The sequence below is a fragment of the Apodemus sylvaticus genome, chromosome 5 (assembly GCF_947179515.1).
Source record: "Apodemus sylvaticus chromosome 5, mApoSyl1.1, whole genome shotgun sequence".
Taxonomy (NCBI): Eukaryota; Metazoa; Chordata; class Mammalia; order Rodentia; family Muridae; genus Apodemus; species Apodemus sylvaticus.
In genome coordinates this window covers 95298861-95314325 of record NC_067476.1, presented here as the reverse complement: position 1 = coordinate 95314325, position 15465 = coordinate 95298861, and the positions used below count along the sequence as shown (strand labels likewise).

Genomic DNA, 15465 nt, shown 5'->3' with positions numbered 1-15465 from the left:
ATGTATTGCATGATTTCTATATACTGATCATCTTTTAAAAGGAAACAACAGTTTTTCCTTATTGAGCTCTGAAAGATTATCCATGTATTCCAAAAATATATCTCGGCTGTCTTTATGTTGTCTATGATAGATAAGATGGATGATTAAAGAATTAAACGGTAAACAGAAATAGTTCTCACTTTAAAACACTTATTTACTCAAAATAGAAATCTATGGAAACTGATGTGTTCCTTTCACTGAGAGGCTATTTATCCTCCCAGTGGATACCTAATGTGATCCCTTCAGATCTGTTTTGCAAGTCACACATTTTCCTTTTTCATAAACTGTAAACTTCAATAGAATTCCCCAGGAAAACCTTCGTTTACACACCTATCATTAACAGCCACCCCAGAGAATGTTCTTCTTGAAAGCCATGTGAACCTGGCAAAATGTCGTGTCTTCTACTTTTTTTTTTCTTAAAATCTATGATAAACATTTAGTCCACTAGAATCTGGGAACGCTTCGAGAAGGAACCTGTCTAACCAAGCATTTCTCAAGTTACTGAAACGGGAAATTGCTTTGTTGACCTTCACCTGCAGTACTCTCGAGCCCAGAGACCCATAAAGTCTACTGTAGGAAGTGTTGGGCTAAGGGGTTGTATTGCCAAGCAATCCCAAGACTATTAAGCACAGGATAGTGAGTAGGTGTAGGTAGAATTTGCTAAACCAGTTACAAAAAGACCTTTCTCCAGTGAAGAGCAATCAGAAAAGATTCCTTGGGTTTGAGAGCAGGGGAAGAGCATTATTCTGGAGAGGTATGGTGGGTGAACAGATAGAATGACGGTGGCCCTATGATTGGTAACAAGGGTTCCATTTGTAAAGGGAGAGAGGAATATAGAGGAAGTAGGGAGCTCTGGGAGGTCTCTGAGCATGATTGCTGTGCACAAATTAAGGAACCTAAATGTAGTCTTAGGGTCAGCAGCTTAGAGAACCACGACAGATATGCTATACCCTGATGTTACATAGTCGATAAAAGCCCTGGTTAGCCCCAGGTCACCAGATTGTAATACCTGTAATACCTGTCTTGTCTCTGCTTGGGGAGACAGAATAAAGTGTATAGCAGTCCTTCCAGTTCTGAAAGATTCACCAACCAAAAATGATAGGTGGACCAACTTTGTCTACATGTCAGAAGCATCCCACTGACAGGGAGACAGCTCTGTCTCTCCAGCAGTTCCTGCAGTGAATGACACACTCAGAACCTGCTCCTAGGAGGAACATAGCCAACACTTGGCAAGCTTGCCTGGCATCTGGAGGGCCCAGCCACTTCCAGAAAGAGGCATTCGTGAAGCCAGGCTCTGGGGAAGAAACTAAAGTACTCCTCTGGTATTTTCTGACGGTGATGCTTCCCTCAGCCCACATCCCTTGAGAAGCTTTTATGTATATTACTGCTGTCCTTCAGAATCCATTAGTGTTTTCCCATTAACTTCTGAAATGGGCTGGACTGAAGGGTCCCTTCTGAGCTGCAGAGAATTTTGGACAATCTAATAACTTTTATGACCTGTTGGACTTCAGAGATCAGTAAACATTAAGGAATAAGCAATAAACTAAGGTGGCATTTGCAGAAGCCCTGACTTGCCTGCCTCAGAAAAGAGATCATGAGGCTAAGATACTATAGACAAAAGAAGACACTTCTGCTACTTCATCACATCCTGCATGGTGATTCCTATGTAATATCAGGTTGGACCATTGCTGTCACTGAGCAGGGTGCTCTTGGAGTGCCTCCCTTATTCAATACATTTAAACTCTTCTGTTCAACGCTCCAATCCCAAAGGACTTTGCTGGGTGGCAGAGTGGTAGAGCTCTGCTGAGAGTCCTTGGGAGATTCCTACTCAACTAGTCCTTTCTAATCCCAGTGAGACAGAGCATGTCCAGCCATGTGTCTGGTCCCTGTCAGTGGATCATTGTTATTCCACAGCTATAGTCATGTTCATTTTTCAATTATCTCAAGAGAAACAGACCAGCTATATTTATACACCGGCCTTCAATTCAGAATGGACCAAAATAATGAGAGAAAGATTCTCTTAAACAATGTTTCCAGGCCTCCCATTAAATGGTGTTATGCATTCTAAAATCCTTTCTCTTGCCCACTTAACGTGATCAGTTAAAAGTGAGAACTAAAATATACATTCAAGTTAGTCCTGGGTAACTGCCCTACATCATCTGTGTAAAAGGAAGAGCTGGCTATGCGATTCAGATTTATGAGAGAGGCTAGCTGTAGATTCAGGCCAGTTTTTAGGGCCTGACCTTCACACATGATTAGAAATGGGATGTCTATCAGTACAAGGACAAATAGATCAGCCAGTGATGAAAAGAACCGTAGCTTTGACAATGAAGAAAGGCCATGATAGCTGGAGTCCAGCTGCTCATTGCACAGCAGCAGGGGCAGTCCCTCCAGTTGGTAAGCCTTCCCAGGATGGAAGCGGGCTCTGTGCTCCTTGACCATGATACAGCAGCTGGCACCTCATGAGCACTCACTGGAATTTCTTGTCAGACTAACGGGCTTGGCTGGGGAATCACTTGTATTTGCTTTTCTGCCTAACAAGTTGTCGTAAAATCAGTGGCTTAAAACAACCTGCATTCATTACTTCCGAGGTCTGTGGGCTTGCCAGATGCTCAGGCTGTCTCACAAGGCAAACACCAAGGCACCTGCTGGGCAGAGCCAGGTTGCTCTCTGGAGGACCTGGAGAGAACCCCTTCTGAGATTTTCTGAGTTGTTAACAGTAGCCAGTTCTTCCTGCTCTAGGTCTACTGTTCTGAGGTCCTGTGTTCTTACTGACTGGTAGCTGGACTCACTCTCTGGTAGCAGAGTGCCTACAGTCGATTCACACAGCCCCTCCATCTTTAAAGCATAGTCTTTTCATACTTTAGATATTTCCAACATTCCCTTCTACTTCCACAAAAGAAAAAAACAGAAAAAAATCTACTTTTAAGCTACCCTTGCGTAATTAAATAAAGCCCACATCTTTTTCCAGCTCAAGTTCAACTGGTTAACAGCTTTTCTTGCACATACATAATCCTGTGTTCCATTAACATAATCACATAAATAAATCCAAGGTCCTCCAGAGCCTTCTAGAATTATATTTACCACATCACTCAGACCATTTTCCCCTCTGGTATACCCCGAGGAGTCTCTGCTTCTCTTTTCTTCTTGTTTTAGACCTAAACAAAAAAAAAAATCTGCATTGTTTGTCATCATGAGAGTATGCTCAACACAAGAAAATATTCTGTCTGAAGGCTTTCAGTGTACTCCATGAGTCAGATGTGAGGAAAGTTTGGGACTTTGGTCGATCAATTTGTAAAGTTTGCAATAAGTCATCCTTGAGGGACCAGAAACCATCTCGTATAAGACAACTTACTTTAAAGCCAGGCTGTTTAAATGAGAATCCTATTCAAAGGAATTACAGCCTCCATTTGTACCTTTCTATTTGCTAGAAATAAAATGAAGACCTAGGGATAATGAACTCTCGGGATATAGTCAATACAGCTACTCATCCTTGAGTTTGTAGGCAGGGAGAGTTGCAACAATTCCAAAGTGACTGCATTTACTTAATGGCAGTGGGCTAATATTACCTAAGTTTGTATACATCAAAGAGAACACATAATAAGTGGAGCCCTGGTGTGATGTGCAAATGCCCCATGAAAGAATGCAAGATGCAACTAGAAGCCAACCAGAGAATCTCAAACCCTTTAAACATAAATAAAGCATGTGTAAAGTGGGGGAAAGGCTACACAAGCATCCACCACAGTTCAGGGAGAGGGCAAGGCCCATGTTCCAATCAAGGACCTTTTAGTCCTCACCTGTACAGCATCAATTCTCATTTGCTATGTGTGTTTGCTCCCAGCCTGGGACATTTGGCAATGTCAGAAGACCTTGTGAATCGTGAGGATTATGATGTGCTCACAGATACATAATGGGTACAGGACAGAGATGTCACTTCCTATTCTACAGTGCTCAGATTAGTTCTCCCAATAAGATCCCATGCCAGCACACAGGCTGGGTTTAAGAATTTTGACTACGGGGTGTCTTGGTATGCCTTGTGAACCTGCCATTTGCCTTCAAAAATGATCCCAGGTCACTACCCAAACATACTGCTGATCAGTAGTCAGCAGAGAATTGCTGGACTGGTGAGTAGTGGATATCTCTGGCCTTATGACTCTGATCCTGACCTCTAGGGAAAGCTGCTGGCTGTCAGTACCTAAGGCAGAAACATAAAGCATAAAGTCCAAAGCATAAAGGACTTAAGGCCTAGAGCGGTGTTGGTCTCCAGTAAGACAAGCCAGGGCTCTGAGAAGTGCCTGATCAAGGGGACAAGCCAGCCAGACAGTTGTCTTTTCTCAGCAAACTTAAGTGAGGTGACTAACTACTAAGGCCAGTGGCGGAGCACACTGTGATCTCATAGCCCTAGGCAAACCTCTTGATTTGTTTTGGTTTCCAGGTGGAACCTAACACCAAAGTGTTCCCTGCGGTCTTCCTCCAGCCAACAAGCACTTCCTTGTTTCAGTTTGAACTTGGAAAACTGAAGGTATTTATCTGACACACACACCCTCCAAGGGAAGACAGCACTTTTGAGTTAATTCACCTCAAAAGATGACCCCAGTGATTGCTGAAGGCTTTTCTTTTAAGATGGGAGGGACCTCACGGTGCAGCCTTGGCAGGCCTCAAGCATCCTCCTGCCTCTGCCTTCTGAGTGCTGGGATTGAAGGTGTATTCCGTGTCTTCTGGTGTGAGGGCTGTCTCTGTGAGGCATGTGCGTTGTTTTTGCAAGCGACATACAATTTCACACTCAATATTTCTGCGTTTGAAATTTGAGAAGGAACTCCTCAAACCATCTTTCTTTCATTTCCCCATAACTTGTTTATCATTTAAACTTTGGTTGTTGTTTGAGATAGGGAGGGGACTCACTTGGGTCTAGAGTCTGACTTGAACTTCTGAAAATCCCCCTGCATCAACCATACTCATCCTGGATTACCAGCATGAACTCTAACGTTTCTTTGGACCACAAGGACTAGAAGTTCAATGTTTGTTTACTCGTTTTGCAGGGCCTCCTCACACGTACCAGGCAGACACATTTCTACTGAGTTGCTCCTCCAGCCCAGACGATGCCTAAAGGCCACTTATAGGGCTGGAGAGATGGCTCAGCAGTTAAAAGCCCTTGCTGCTCTTACAGAGGACCTGAATTTGGTTCCCAGCTAAATCCCAGGCATTGGGATGCTTGCTTCTCATTCACCTCTCTGCCTCTCAGGCCTCTATAATTTTCTGGGAAGTTCTGATGATAGAATATGCCTTCTTGCTTTCCTATTTTTCCACACAGTTTGGCTGTTGAAAGGATTGATTACTTCTCACATAGACCATTGCGTACCATTGTAATTAGTGGTGGCAAAGCCTTTGGAGATCCTCAGGATATATGGTCCTTCTTTAATTTATACCAGTTATATCGATGATCCCAGACCAGGTGCATGAGCCAGCAACTGAGATGTTCCCTGTGACGTGCCTCTTCTTCCCTGATGTCTTTCTACCTTGCCTCCAGAATGCAATGCCTTTGTCGGCAGCCATATTTAAGAGTGAAGAGAAGAACCCCATCCCACAGTGTCCACCTCGGCTGGATGTCCAGACCATCCAGCCTGTGCTCTGGAGTCGCATGCCCAGCAGCTTCCTCAAAGTGGAGACAGAGCGGGTGAGCGAGCGCCATGGCTGGGTAGTGCAGTGCCTAGAACCCCTGCAGATGATGGCCCTCCACATCCCTGAGGAGAACAGGTACTGGAGGGGCCCATGGAGGAAGGGATAATACTGGGAAGCCAGAAAGTTCCAGAGGGGACCATGAGTATCTGCAGTGGGCTCAAAGCTGTCCTAAGATAACTACAGTTAATGTTCCACAGTACCTCAGTTCTGTCCTTTCTCTTTCCCAAATGTCATCATTTACTCAAAAACAGCAGAGAATACACCATGGTGCCCAGACATGCTACCTTCTGAAGACTAGTAGTCAGGAAATACATCCATGCCTTTAATTAAAATACAAGTGATCCTGAAATATACTTACTTTATTTTTACAAAAAGACAAGGAATGACTCATGTCTGGTTTGAATGGGATCCTTTGTTAATAGGATAGTGACTGGTTTCAATCCCATCACTTGTGGATATATTGTTTGGTAAGCTGCTCACATACTCCAACCCACACCCACCTCAGCCACACTGTAAAAAGAGAAGCTCACCCACACTATTGCTAGGATGAGTAAGGTCCTGTGGGTGCACTCCAGTGCCATTTCTGGCCATAGTGAGAGCTGAATAAGTCTTATTGTTGTGGATATTATTATCGCCAATGTTCCTTAAGTTGTTCCATGAACAACTCCTTATGTTCATAGAGTTGAAGAAATGGCTCACTGGTTATTGTCCTTGGAGAGGCCCTAGGTTCAATTCCCAGAACCCACATGGCAGCTCACAACCATATATAACTCCAATTCCAGGAGATCCATTGTCCCTTCCAGGCCTGTGGATACCACAAATACATGTAGGACACGTCAATATACACGCCAGTAGAACACTTATCTACACAAAGTAAATACTAAAAGTCCAAATGAAAAAGCATGTGCAGAAAGTGAAGGTGTTTTGCACTCACAAAGGACTCCCCTGTGAGTGTCCCCTTTGATCATGACCACTATGAGACAGGAGAGTATGGGGAAAGTAAAAAAAAGCATTACACATCCCAACAAGCCCATCTCCAAGGTCCCGAACACACCATGAGAAGAGAAACAAAATGAAAATCTAATTCATCCCTGGGACCACATGAACAAGGAGGCAACACACAGGCAAGGAAGCTGCTGATGTCAGGAAGGAATCACCTACTCGATTAGGCCAGTGAGTTCCAACTGGAAAAGTGTTAATTCTCAAGAACAAAAGTGCAGATGAATTTGTTTTCCAAGGGTGATAAAAGCCTTGTAGGTGCTGCAGAGCTGGACAACACAGATGGGGTGAATGGTAAACTGGAAGGGGATATGGGTATGGCAGTGGGCGTGGCTATGGCTATGACAGTTGGTGTGGCTATTGCAATGGGTGTGGCTATGAATATGGATGTAGGTGTGGCAGTGGATGTCCTGTGACTGCATGTGGCTGTGGATGTGGCAGTGGGTGTGAGCTGAGAAGCTGTGTCTGGAAACAGATCCACTTGAACCTTTAGATATGAAGGCCAAGTCATTGACATATTCCCAAGTGTCTTTTTCCTGGGGGTTTTAGGCATTTTTCCCCCCTTCCATTTCAAGATTTTGATATTTGATAAGCCAATTTCTTCCATTTCCTGGGCTTTTTAGAATATTGTAATGAGATAATAGTATATCCTTAGGAACCTGGGTGTGGACCACAGCTGAGAGAAGAGGAAGACGCTGTTAGAAAAAGCATGGCAGAGATTTCTGTCTCCCCTGAGCTGGTTAAATTTTCTGGGATTTCACAGGGCAACTACACTAAATCCTGGCACTTGTTTCTCACTGTGGAATGGTGGGTCATCTTGTCATCCTCAGGTGTGTGGACATCCTTGAGCTCTGTGAGCAGGAGGACCTGATGCAGTTCCATTACCACACACTGAGACTCTACAGCGCTGTGTGCGCTCTGGGAAATAGCAGAGTCGCTTCTGCCCTGTGCAGCCATGTGGACCTCTCCCAGCTCTTCTACGCCATTGACAATAAGTACTTGCCTGGCCTCCTTCGGTCTGGTTTCTATGACCTGCTCATTAGCATCCACCTGGCCAATGCTAAGGAGAGGAAGCTGATGATGAAGAATGAGTACATCATCCCTATCACCAGCACTACCAGAAATATCCGCCTGTACCCAGATGAGTCCAAGAGGCATGGACTGCCTGGGGTGGGCCTGAGGACGTGCCTCAAGCCTGGCTTCAGGTTCTCTACCCCCTGCTTCGTGGTGACTAATGAGGAGCATCAGAAGCAGAGCCCCGAGATTCCCTTGCAGATTCTCAAGACAAAGGCGTTGAGCATGCTGACAGAAGCTGTGCACTGTAGTGGGGCCCACATCCGGGACCCTGTTGGCGGTTCTGTGGAGTTCCAGTTTGTGCCTGTACTGAAACTCATTGGAACCTTGTTAGTCATGGGAGTCTTTGATGATGATGATGTTCGCCAGATTCTCCTCTTGATTGATCCCTCTGTGTTTGGGGAGCACAGTGGGGAGACAGAAGAGGGAGTAGGAAAAGAAGTCACCCATGTAGAGGAAAAGGCAGTGGAGGCTGGAGAAAAGGCCAGCAAGGAAGCTCCAGTCAAAGGCTTGCTGCAGACCCGATTACCAGAGTCTGTCAAGCTGCAGGTAACTGAGAGCAACACATATACTCTGGTAAAGTGCCCTAAAGGGAGAGGAGAAAGCCTGGGTATGAGGGACTGCGGGCACAAGCCTGAGTCTTCTACTAAAGCAGAGGTATGTAGAGAGTCCCCAAGTGATGCCTATTTTCATGGGAAATACTCCTTTACCTTCCCCAAGACAACAAGAAAATGCCAAACTTTATGGGTAAGATAATTTTAAATGTTTAGATGCCATATAGAAGTCTTTCACAGTGCTGAGGTTGCCTAAGTCTCTGAGCCTTTGAGACCCGGGTGATAACCTTTGTCTTCTGAGCACTGAGACAAGGAGAAAAGAAGAGCAGGGACCTTGGGGCAGCCATTCCTAGATTCTACCCTTCCTCTGTGGCTTACTGGATACAGAAACTCACAAGTCATCAGCCAGTCAGGACCTTAGAGTTCTTGTCTGGAAAATGGAAGTGATGCAAAAAGATAATGCCAAATATATTTTTTCATAAAAGATATGAAGTATCTTCTATAAAAGAATGTGAAGGAATCTAGGATAAAGGTTCTCTCTTCTAATATGATAGGATTTATATAGTCAGATAATTAAGATATCAAGTATAGAGGGAAAATGTAGCTATACAAAAATCACATGGGCATTCTCATGTGTGTACGCATACGCACACACACACACACACACACACACACACACACACTTCTACCTTAGCATTTACTAAATGATATATGTATGCCACTGTGATACAGAGCCAAGATCTTTTCTTTAGTGTGAATCCCCTGACCAGCACTTGTAGTTTTTCTTCCTTTTCACGTTTGACCTCTGGAACTGGCATCTATTGTGGTTCAGAGATTTTTAAGGTGAACATCAGATCTCCAGTCATGCACTCCATAATGACACTTCAGTTGACAATGGAGCACATATATGAGAGTGATTGTATAAGGTAATAACCATCTAATGAGAGACTAACTGTCTGTTGCTAAAATTTCTTCCCAGGGACAGAGGCAAGTAACATCTTTAACCCTTCAATATTTCTACCCCTCTCTCTAAGGTTCTAATGTCAAACACAGGCATGATTACACCAAAATTCGCACTAAAGAACCAGTGAGTTTATTTGGCTTCTTTACAGAGCATAGGTGAGGAGCTATTTATAGGGGTCTGCGTGCTCCTCCCTCAACAGGTCACACCTGCAAACTCTTTACCTAGCAGGAATGAGGTCCTCCTTGTAACTATATAGATGGAAGCTCTCTTCCCTCCATCTTTTCTGGCCTATGTACTCTAGCACCTCCCTGGGGTCATGTACAATTAAAATAATACATACAACATGTGGTGGAAAGAGTCTAGATAATAAGGTGAGGGTCTTTGGATCCTCTATGCTCCTCTACGAGGGGATACAAATAGCCATCAAGCCTAGCTTGGAAAACACTTTTGCGAAGGGGTGCAACTGAACTCCCCAATATGGTGGTCTCAGAGGACAATCACTCAAAACACAAATGTGTAATGTTTTCACTGTGATGAAGTCACCGAACAGTGGACGCATGAGTGTGCATCCTTGTCACCAAGGCAGGACTATTAATAGAAAGCAAAACACTTTCAGACTTGAATAATTTCCCCCAACCTTTACAATTTTCTCATACCTAGCATTTAGTTTTAAAACAACTTAAGTTTACTGAATGATAAGATCTTTATAATAACAAAAGAACTGGCCACTGGATGAGCAGTGCAGCCTCCTGGGAAGGTGGGATGGGCAACAAGCTTCCCAACTTTCCAGTCTCCTGTGCTGTGTGGTGAGAGAAAGGAAAGCTATGCTCACATGAGCATGTGATGCTGGTTTTCATACCTGACTCCCCAGGAAAGCATTTGCTACAAGATGTTGCTTTTAGTGAGTTCTTTTGTCTCTCACTCCCTGGCCCTAATGGCTAAACAGTTCATCTGTGGGTTTAGGCAGCCTCAGATTCAGTAGCTTCATGGTTACTCTGTAGCACTAGATGAATCAATCAAAACACTCACCTAAGTCTCAATGTTAGTGTATGTGAAGTGGGGAACTGACAACTGTGTCCGTGAGCATTAAGTGCATTCTCTATGGATGTATATATACATGTTTTTTGTTACAGATGTGTGAACTCCTTAGCTACCTCTGTGACTGTGAACTGCAGCACAGAGTAGAGGCTATTGTGGCATTTGGTGACATTTACGTGTCCAAGCTGCAGGCAAATCAGAAGTTCCGCTACAATGAGCTCATGCAGGCCCTGAACATGTCTGCAGCCCTAACTGCCCGGAAGACAAGAGAGTTCCGCTCGCCACCCCAGGAGCAGGTGAGTCCCATCTGAGTTTTCATACAATTCCTCTGGAACTCAAAACCCCAGAACAGGATACCTGAACCCATTGTAGTATCTTCAACAGACTAAAGAGTCATGGAAGCCTAGAAGAATCACCACAACATCAAGAGATAGACTGAATCTCAAGGAAATAATGACTGGGGGGTACCTGCCAATTATCTTGGCAGTGACAAGGGATGGGTGGGGGAGAACCTTTTCTAAACTGAGAATAAGGCAGAGCTTTCTTCTTCCACCCTCTTCTTCCCTCGACAAATTAGTGGAAAACCAGAGGTATGTTGAGCTTCAACAGCCACCTCAGCCACGACACACTGAGAAAAATGCTGCTAACTCTTCCAGAAGTTTCTATCAGAGATAAAGTAGTTGGTGTGCCCTGTTTATGAAAGTTGAGGTGCGGCCTTGCTCTCCTGAAATGTCTAAGGCCCTTTAACTTAAGTCTACATTAAACTTCCCTAGCTCTATGAAGCCTAGAGGATAGGACTCACCACAAATCCCATTTTGCCATATCTTATATAGAACTTACTTGTGGTTGTCACTGCTGAGAGAGATGGGGACTTCGAGATGCAGTTAATAAAGAAATGGCATCCCGTGGTATAACAGTGCTATCCAGGCTGGTTGGCCACTGTTCCCTGTGGTATAACAGTGCTATCCAGGCTGGTTGGCCACTGTTCCCTGTGGTATAACAGTGCTATCCAGGCTAGTTGGCCACTGTTCCTTAAGTGTTCAAAAGGAATGTAAATCCCTCAGTGAGGAAGCCAGATCTGTCTTTGAAACTGCATCTTTTAATCTCATAAATATTTAATAACCAGCCTATTCATTATTGTTGATATAATTACCACTATTTTATATTAATGGCACAACTACAAGTTCATTCAATTACTTTCCCAATCTATTTTATGGGACATAGATATCTATATTGTCTTGCCAATGAACCACATATTGTGGCTTTCAAAAGACTCTTGAGTGACAGTGCCCAGAGAGAAGGCAAAGCTAGTCATTTTTCTAGATATGAAGGTCCCTGGGACTGACTGAAATAGATGATTGCACCATGCCAAATGCATGAATATGCTATGACACCAACTACCACCCAAGAAGTAGGAGAATAGATTCCAAACGCTACTGGCTTCTTTCAGACTGGCAGTGAGTGTGAATGTCCCCCATGGCACTGATCAAATGATGCTCTCGCAAACCTTTGTGAATAATTGGAAGACAGTAATGCAGAAATTATAACACCAATGTCAGCATCAGTTAACAACACTGTCAATCTGTTCCACATCACTCACATGTGGCATTGGGTTCCTGACTGGTTTGTCTCAGTTTCTTCTGCTATGTGTGGGGTTATGTTTATATCTATAGCCCAGGGTTCTACTTAGGATACCATGAGATAATGTATTGTTTAGCAAGATGCCTGCCACTGAATGAATAAGAATTCCATAGCTGTTCCCTCTCCAGCCAGTAGTTTTAGTATTAGAGAAACCTGCAGCCTCACACCTTCTTCTAAGGCCTTGCGTGAGTGGCCTGCTGAGCAGAGGTCACACATTTCCTCACATCTCTAGCCCAGACATCTCTATCCTCAGCAACCTAGCCAACATGCTCTAAGCTTCTAGAAGAAGAGAGTTGATTCCCATCTTCCTTTTCCCCATTATAACTTCAAAACGTTTCTTCTACCCTCCCTAGTACTTCTATTTCCTTCTCCTCCAGTCTTCTAAGAAGAGAAACCATTAAGTAGTCTATAACTTGAATTCTTCCTTAAGGCATAGACCAATGCTTCTTAAACAAGGTCACCAAAGAATTTTAGTAAATCAGATCACTTGACCCTTTCTCTGGGATCTCTGAGATAGTAGGACAAGGGTAAGACTCAGGGTTTTTCATTTTTTGCATGTTTTCAGGCATTGTTGATGCTGGTGGCCTAGAAAAGAGCACTAAGAGCTAACAAATTCATGTGCTCTATCTCCACCTCTACCAGAGAATTGATGTCATGAGGAGACCTGCCCATAGAGTTCTCAATGAAAGGAAGCATTTAATGTCATTGAAAGACAATTTAGATCAACTTCAGAGGTTAGGATGCAGAATCACTTGAAAAAATAGAATGTACGGAAATTGACCCCTCTAGCATTACTTTTTATGATTAATGGAGACAGCAGAGTAAGTGGCCTGTTTTGTTGCCACTGGGGACTGCACATTTTTCATGACACTGTGTGGTGGTTACATTTAGAAATATCTTTACATTCAACATTGCTTCAGCCTTGCAGGGGCTCTGGGAGTAGCTACTAGGTCTCTTCTTGTCAGCTAATGATGAAATATATTTATTACTAGAACAGAATTTTTTTGCTTTAATAAATGAACTTCACTATAATCATTTCTCTTTGTAAGTTTGTATGTCCTCTTTACTTAAAATATTAATCTGTAAATTAGCTTAGTATCACTAAACTGCAAGAGTACAACATAGCAAATAAAACATCAAGAAAAATAAGACAAAATATTAAAAGCAAAAAGAACGGCAGAGTGAATACAGGACATTAATCTGAATCTCAATAGCCAGACCTAAATGAAGATCCCACACTGTACAAAAATTAAAAGCTAACTAAGACTCCAGAAATATATTGAGTATATATTATAAATAACTAAAGATCAAAACATCTATTGAGTATGTAATATAAATAACTAAAGCTCCAGAAATCTGTTAAGTATATAAAATGCCTAAGTTGACAAACGTGAAAAGCACTCCACCAACTAATTTTCAAATGGATAATTACCTGGTAGAAAAATAGATGAAGAGCATCAGAAAAAAATTTACAAAATATGCAATAAAATTAGACTTAATGTGTGGAAAGAAAATTTCAACCTCAGCAATTAAATGCAAATTAAAGCAACAGGGATATGACATTCTTCACCCATCTAACTGAAAAATATTTGAAAATGTGTTAAGCTCTCATTACTGTAATAGAGATGGCAAAGTAACACACACTTATATAAATTTGAAATAATGCAAATTGTTGTGAGATTTCTGGGAAGCGATTTACAATCCATATTACAAGCCATTAAAATGTACCAACTTGTTGCTCCATTCATTTTGATTCTAGTTTATTATTAGAAAATGATCAGCCATGTGAATAAAAAGTATATAAAATGTTCAAAGCAACTTTGTTTATGAGAAGAAACAGATACAAGTGGGGAGATGGTCTGGTATGTAAAAGCACTTCCTATGCAAGTGTGAAGACCTGATTGTGAATCCCTAAAACTCTCATAAAGCTGGTGCAGAATGTGAGCATTTGTAATCCCAATGTTCGTGTGGAGAGAAAGAAAATGGAGGCAGGAGAATTCCAGAAAGTTCACAGGCCAGCTAGCTTAGTGTGTGAAGTGAAAATCAAAACATCGAAGACACCGTATCGAGTAAGATGGAAGACAAGGACCAAACCCTGAGGCTGTTGCCTTCTGATCTCAAAGTGCATGCCATGGCTAAGGTATGCCCATATGCAAGTGCACACCAGGTACTCACAAAAATAATAAAAATATAAACAAGACATAACAGATGGTTAATTTTACATAAAATTTTATCCATCCACAGAATGAAATAAATACATTGCACACATTTTAAACTCTTGCTTTAAAAATAGCCCAAGGCAAAGTAAGTTTAAAAAATGGATTTTAAGAAAGTTTATGTTGAGAGTGTGATTTGAGTTTCTGTGGATATACTCAAAATCTGAAATAAATTTACAAAAATATTAGAAACAAGGCTATATCTGGGTGGTGAGAGTTTTCTATTTCAAATTATCTCCAAATTCTGTGCAAATAATAAACAGTCTTTAGTATAAGAAAAGGAAAAGAAAAAGCTACCTTTATCCGTTAGCTACTTTTACTTTCCCTAACCTCCAAAAAGTTTTAAATAAAAATTTCAAAGAGTGGTGACTAAGGCGTCATCTGAGCTCCCATGGCTGACACGGAGACCAGCTAGCCGTTCCTCTTTCCCCCTCACAGATCAATATGCTCCTCAACTTTCACCTGGGAGAGAACTGCCCCTGCCCAGAGGACATCCGCGAGGAGCTGTATGACTTCCATGAGGACCTTCTGGTTCACTGTGGTGAGCTGCGGAGAGGGGCTAGAACTTCAAGGCATCTTCCTTTCCTAGAATGACAGTGAGAAGCTGGGGCTGGCAGACTGGCAGACTGAAAACCTTCACCCAGAAGATACAGAGAAGGAATGGGAAAGTCTGGAGGAAAGAAAAAGAGGGAGGAAGACTGATACCACACCTCACCCAATTACATACAGCAACACTGTGCTATCCCGGGCAGGCCAAGATTTTGATCCTTCTTTCTTTTAGCTTCTGTAAATTACTTTTCTTTTTTTTTTTTTGTAAATTACTTTTCAAAAAGTGGGTATTGATATTTTCCCTGAAGGATTCTAAGTCATCAGTCCCTACTTTGATACATATCTGTGGATTTTTAAGTGGACTATGGCATTTAAGATTCTTGTACATGGGTAACTTGAATAATACATAGAGAAAAGCCAAGCTTCTCATTTAAAATAATAAATGTTAATGTATTTCTAGAGACTCCAGAGCCCTTTTAACATAGGTTAGGAGGAGTAAAGCCTTGGGATTAAATTTATTTGATGTTCTGGGACACAGAAAGTCATATATTCTAGCGACTATTAGAAAGGCATAATATAGATAAATAGTCCTAGGAGGCTGTCTATAATCTCTTGAAAGTGTTCCAGAAGGGTGGGAATTTTCTTTTCTATGTTCTTATTTGTGTGCTAAGATAACCCTTAATATATTGTTTGGGTTTGCACTCTGTTCTGT

General features: G+C 42.4%; 1 protein-coding gene across 1 annotated transcript in view; it reads left to right on the top strand.

Moving 5' to 3' along the window:
* The window catches only part of Ryr3 (ryanodine receptor 3), a 410215-nt gene that overhangs the window by 196167 nt on the left and 198583 nt on the right, over nt 1–15465 (top strand). The window contains 5 exon segments of the mRNA XM_052181674.1: nt 4475–4561; nt 5567–5793; nt 7548–8340; nt 10443–10643; nt 14643–14745. Of these exon segments, the coding sequence (XP_052037634.1) occupies nt 4475–4561; nt 5567–5793; nt 7548–8340; nt 10443–10643; nt 14643–14745 (1411 nt within the window).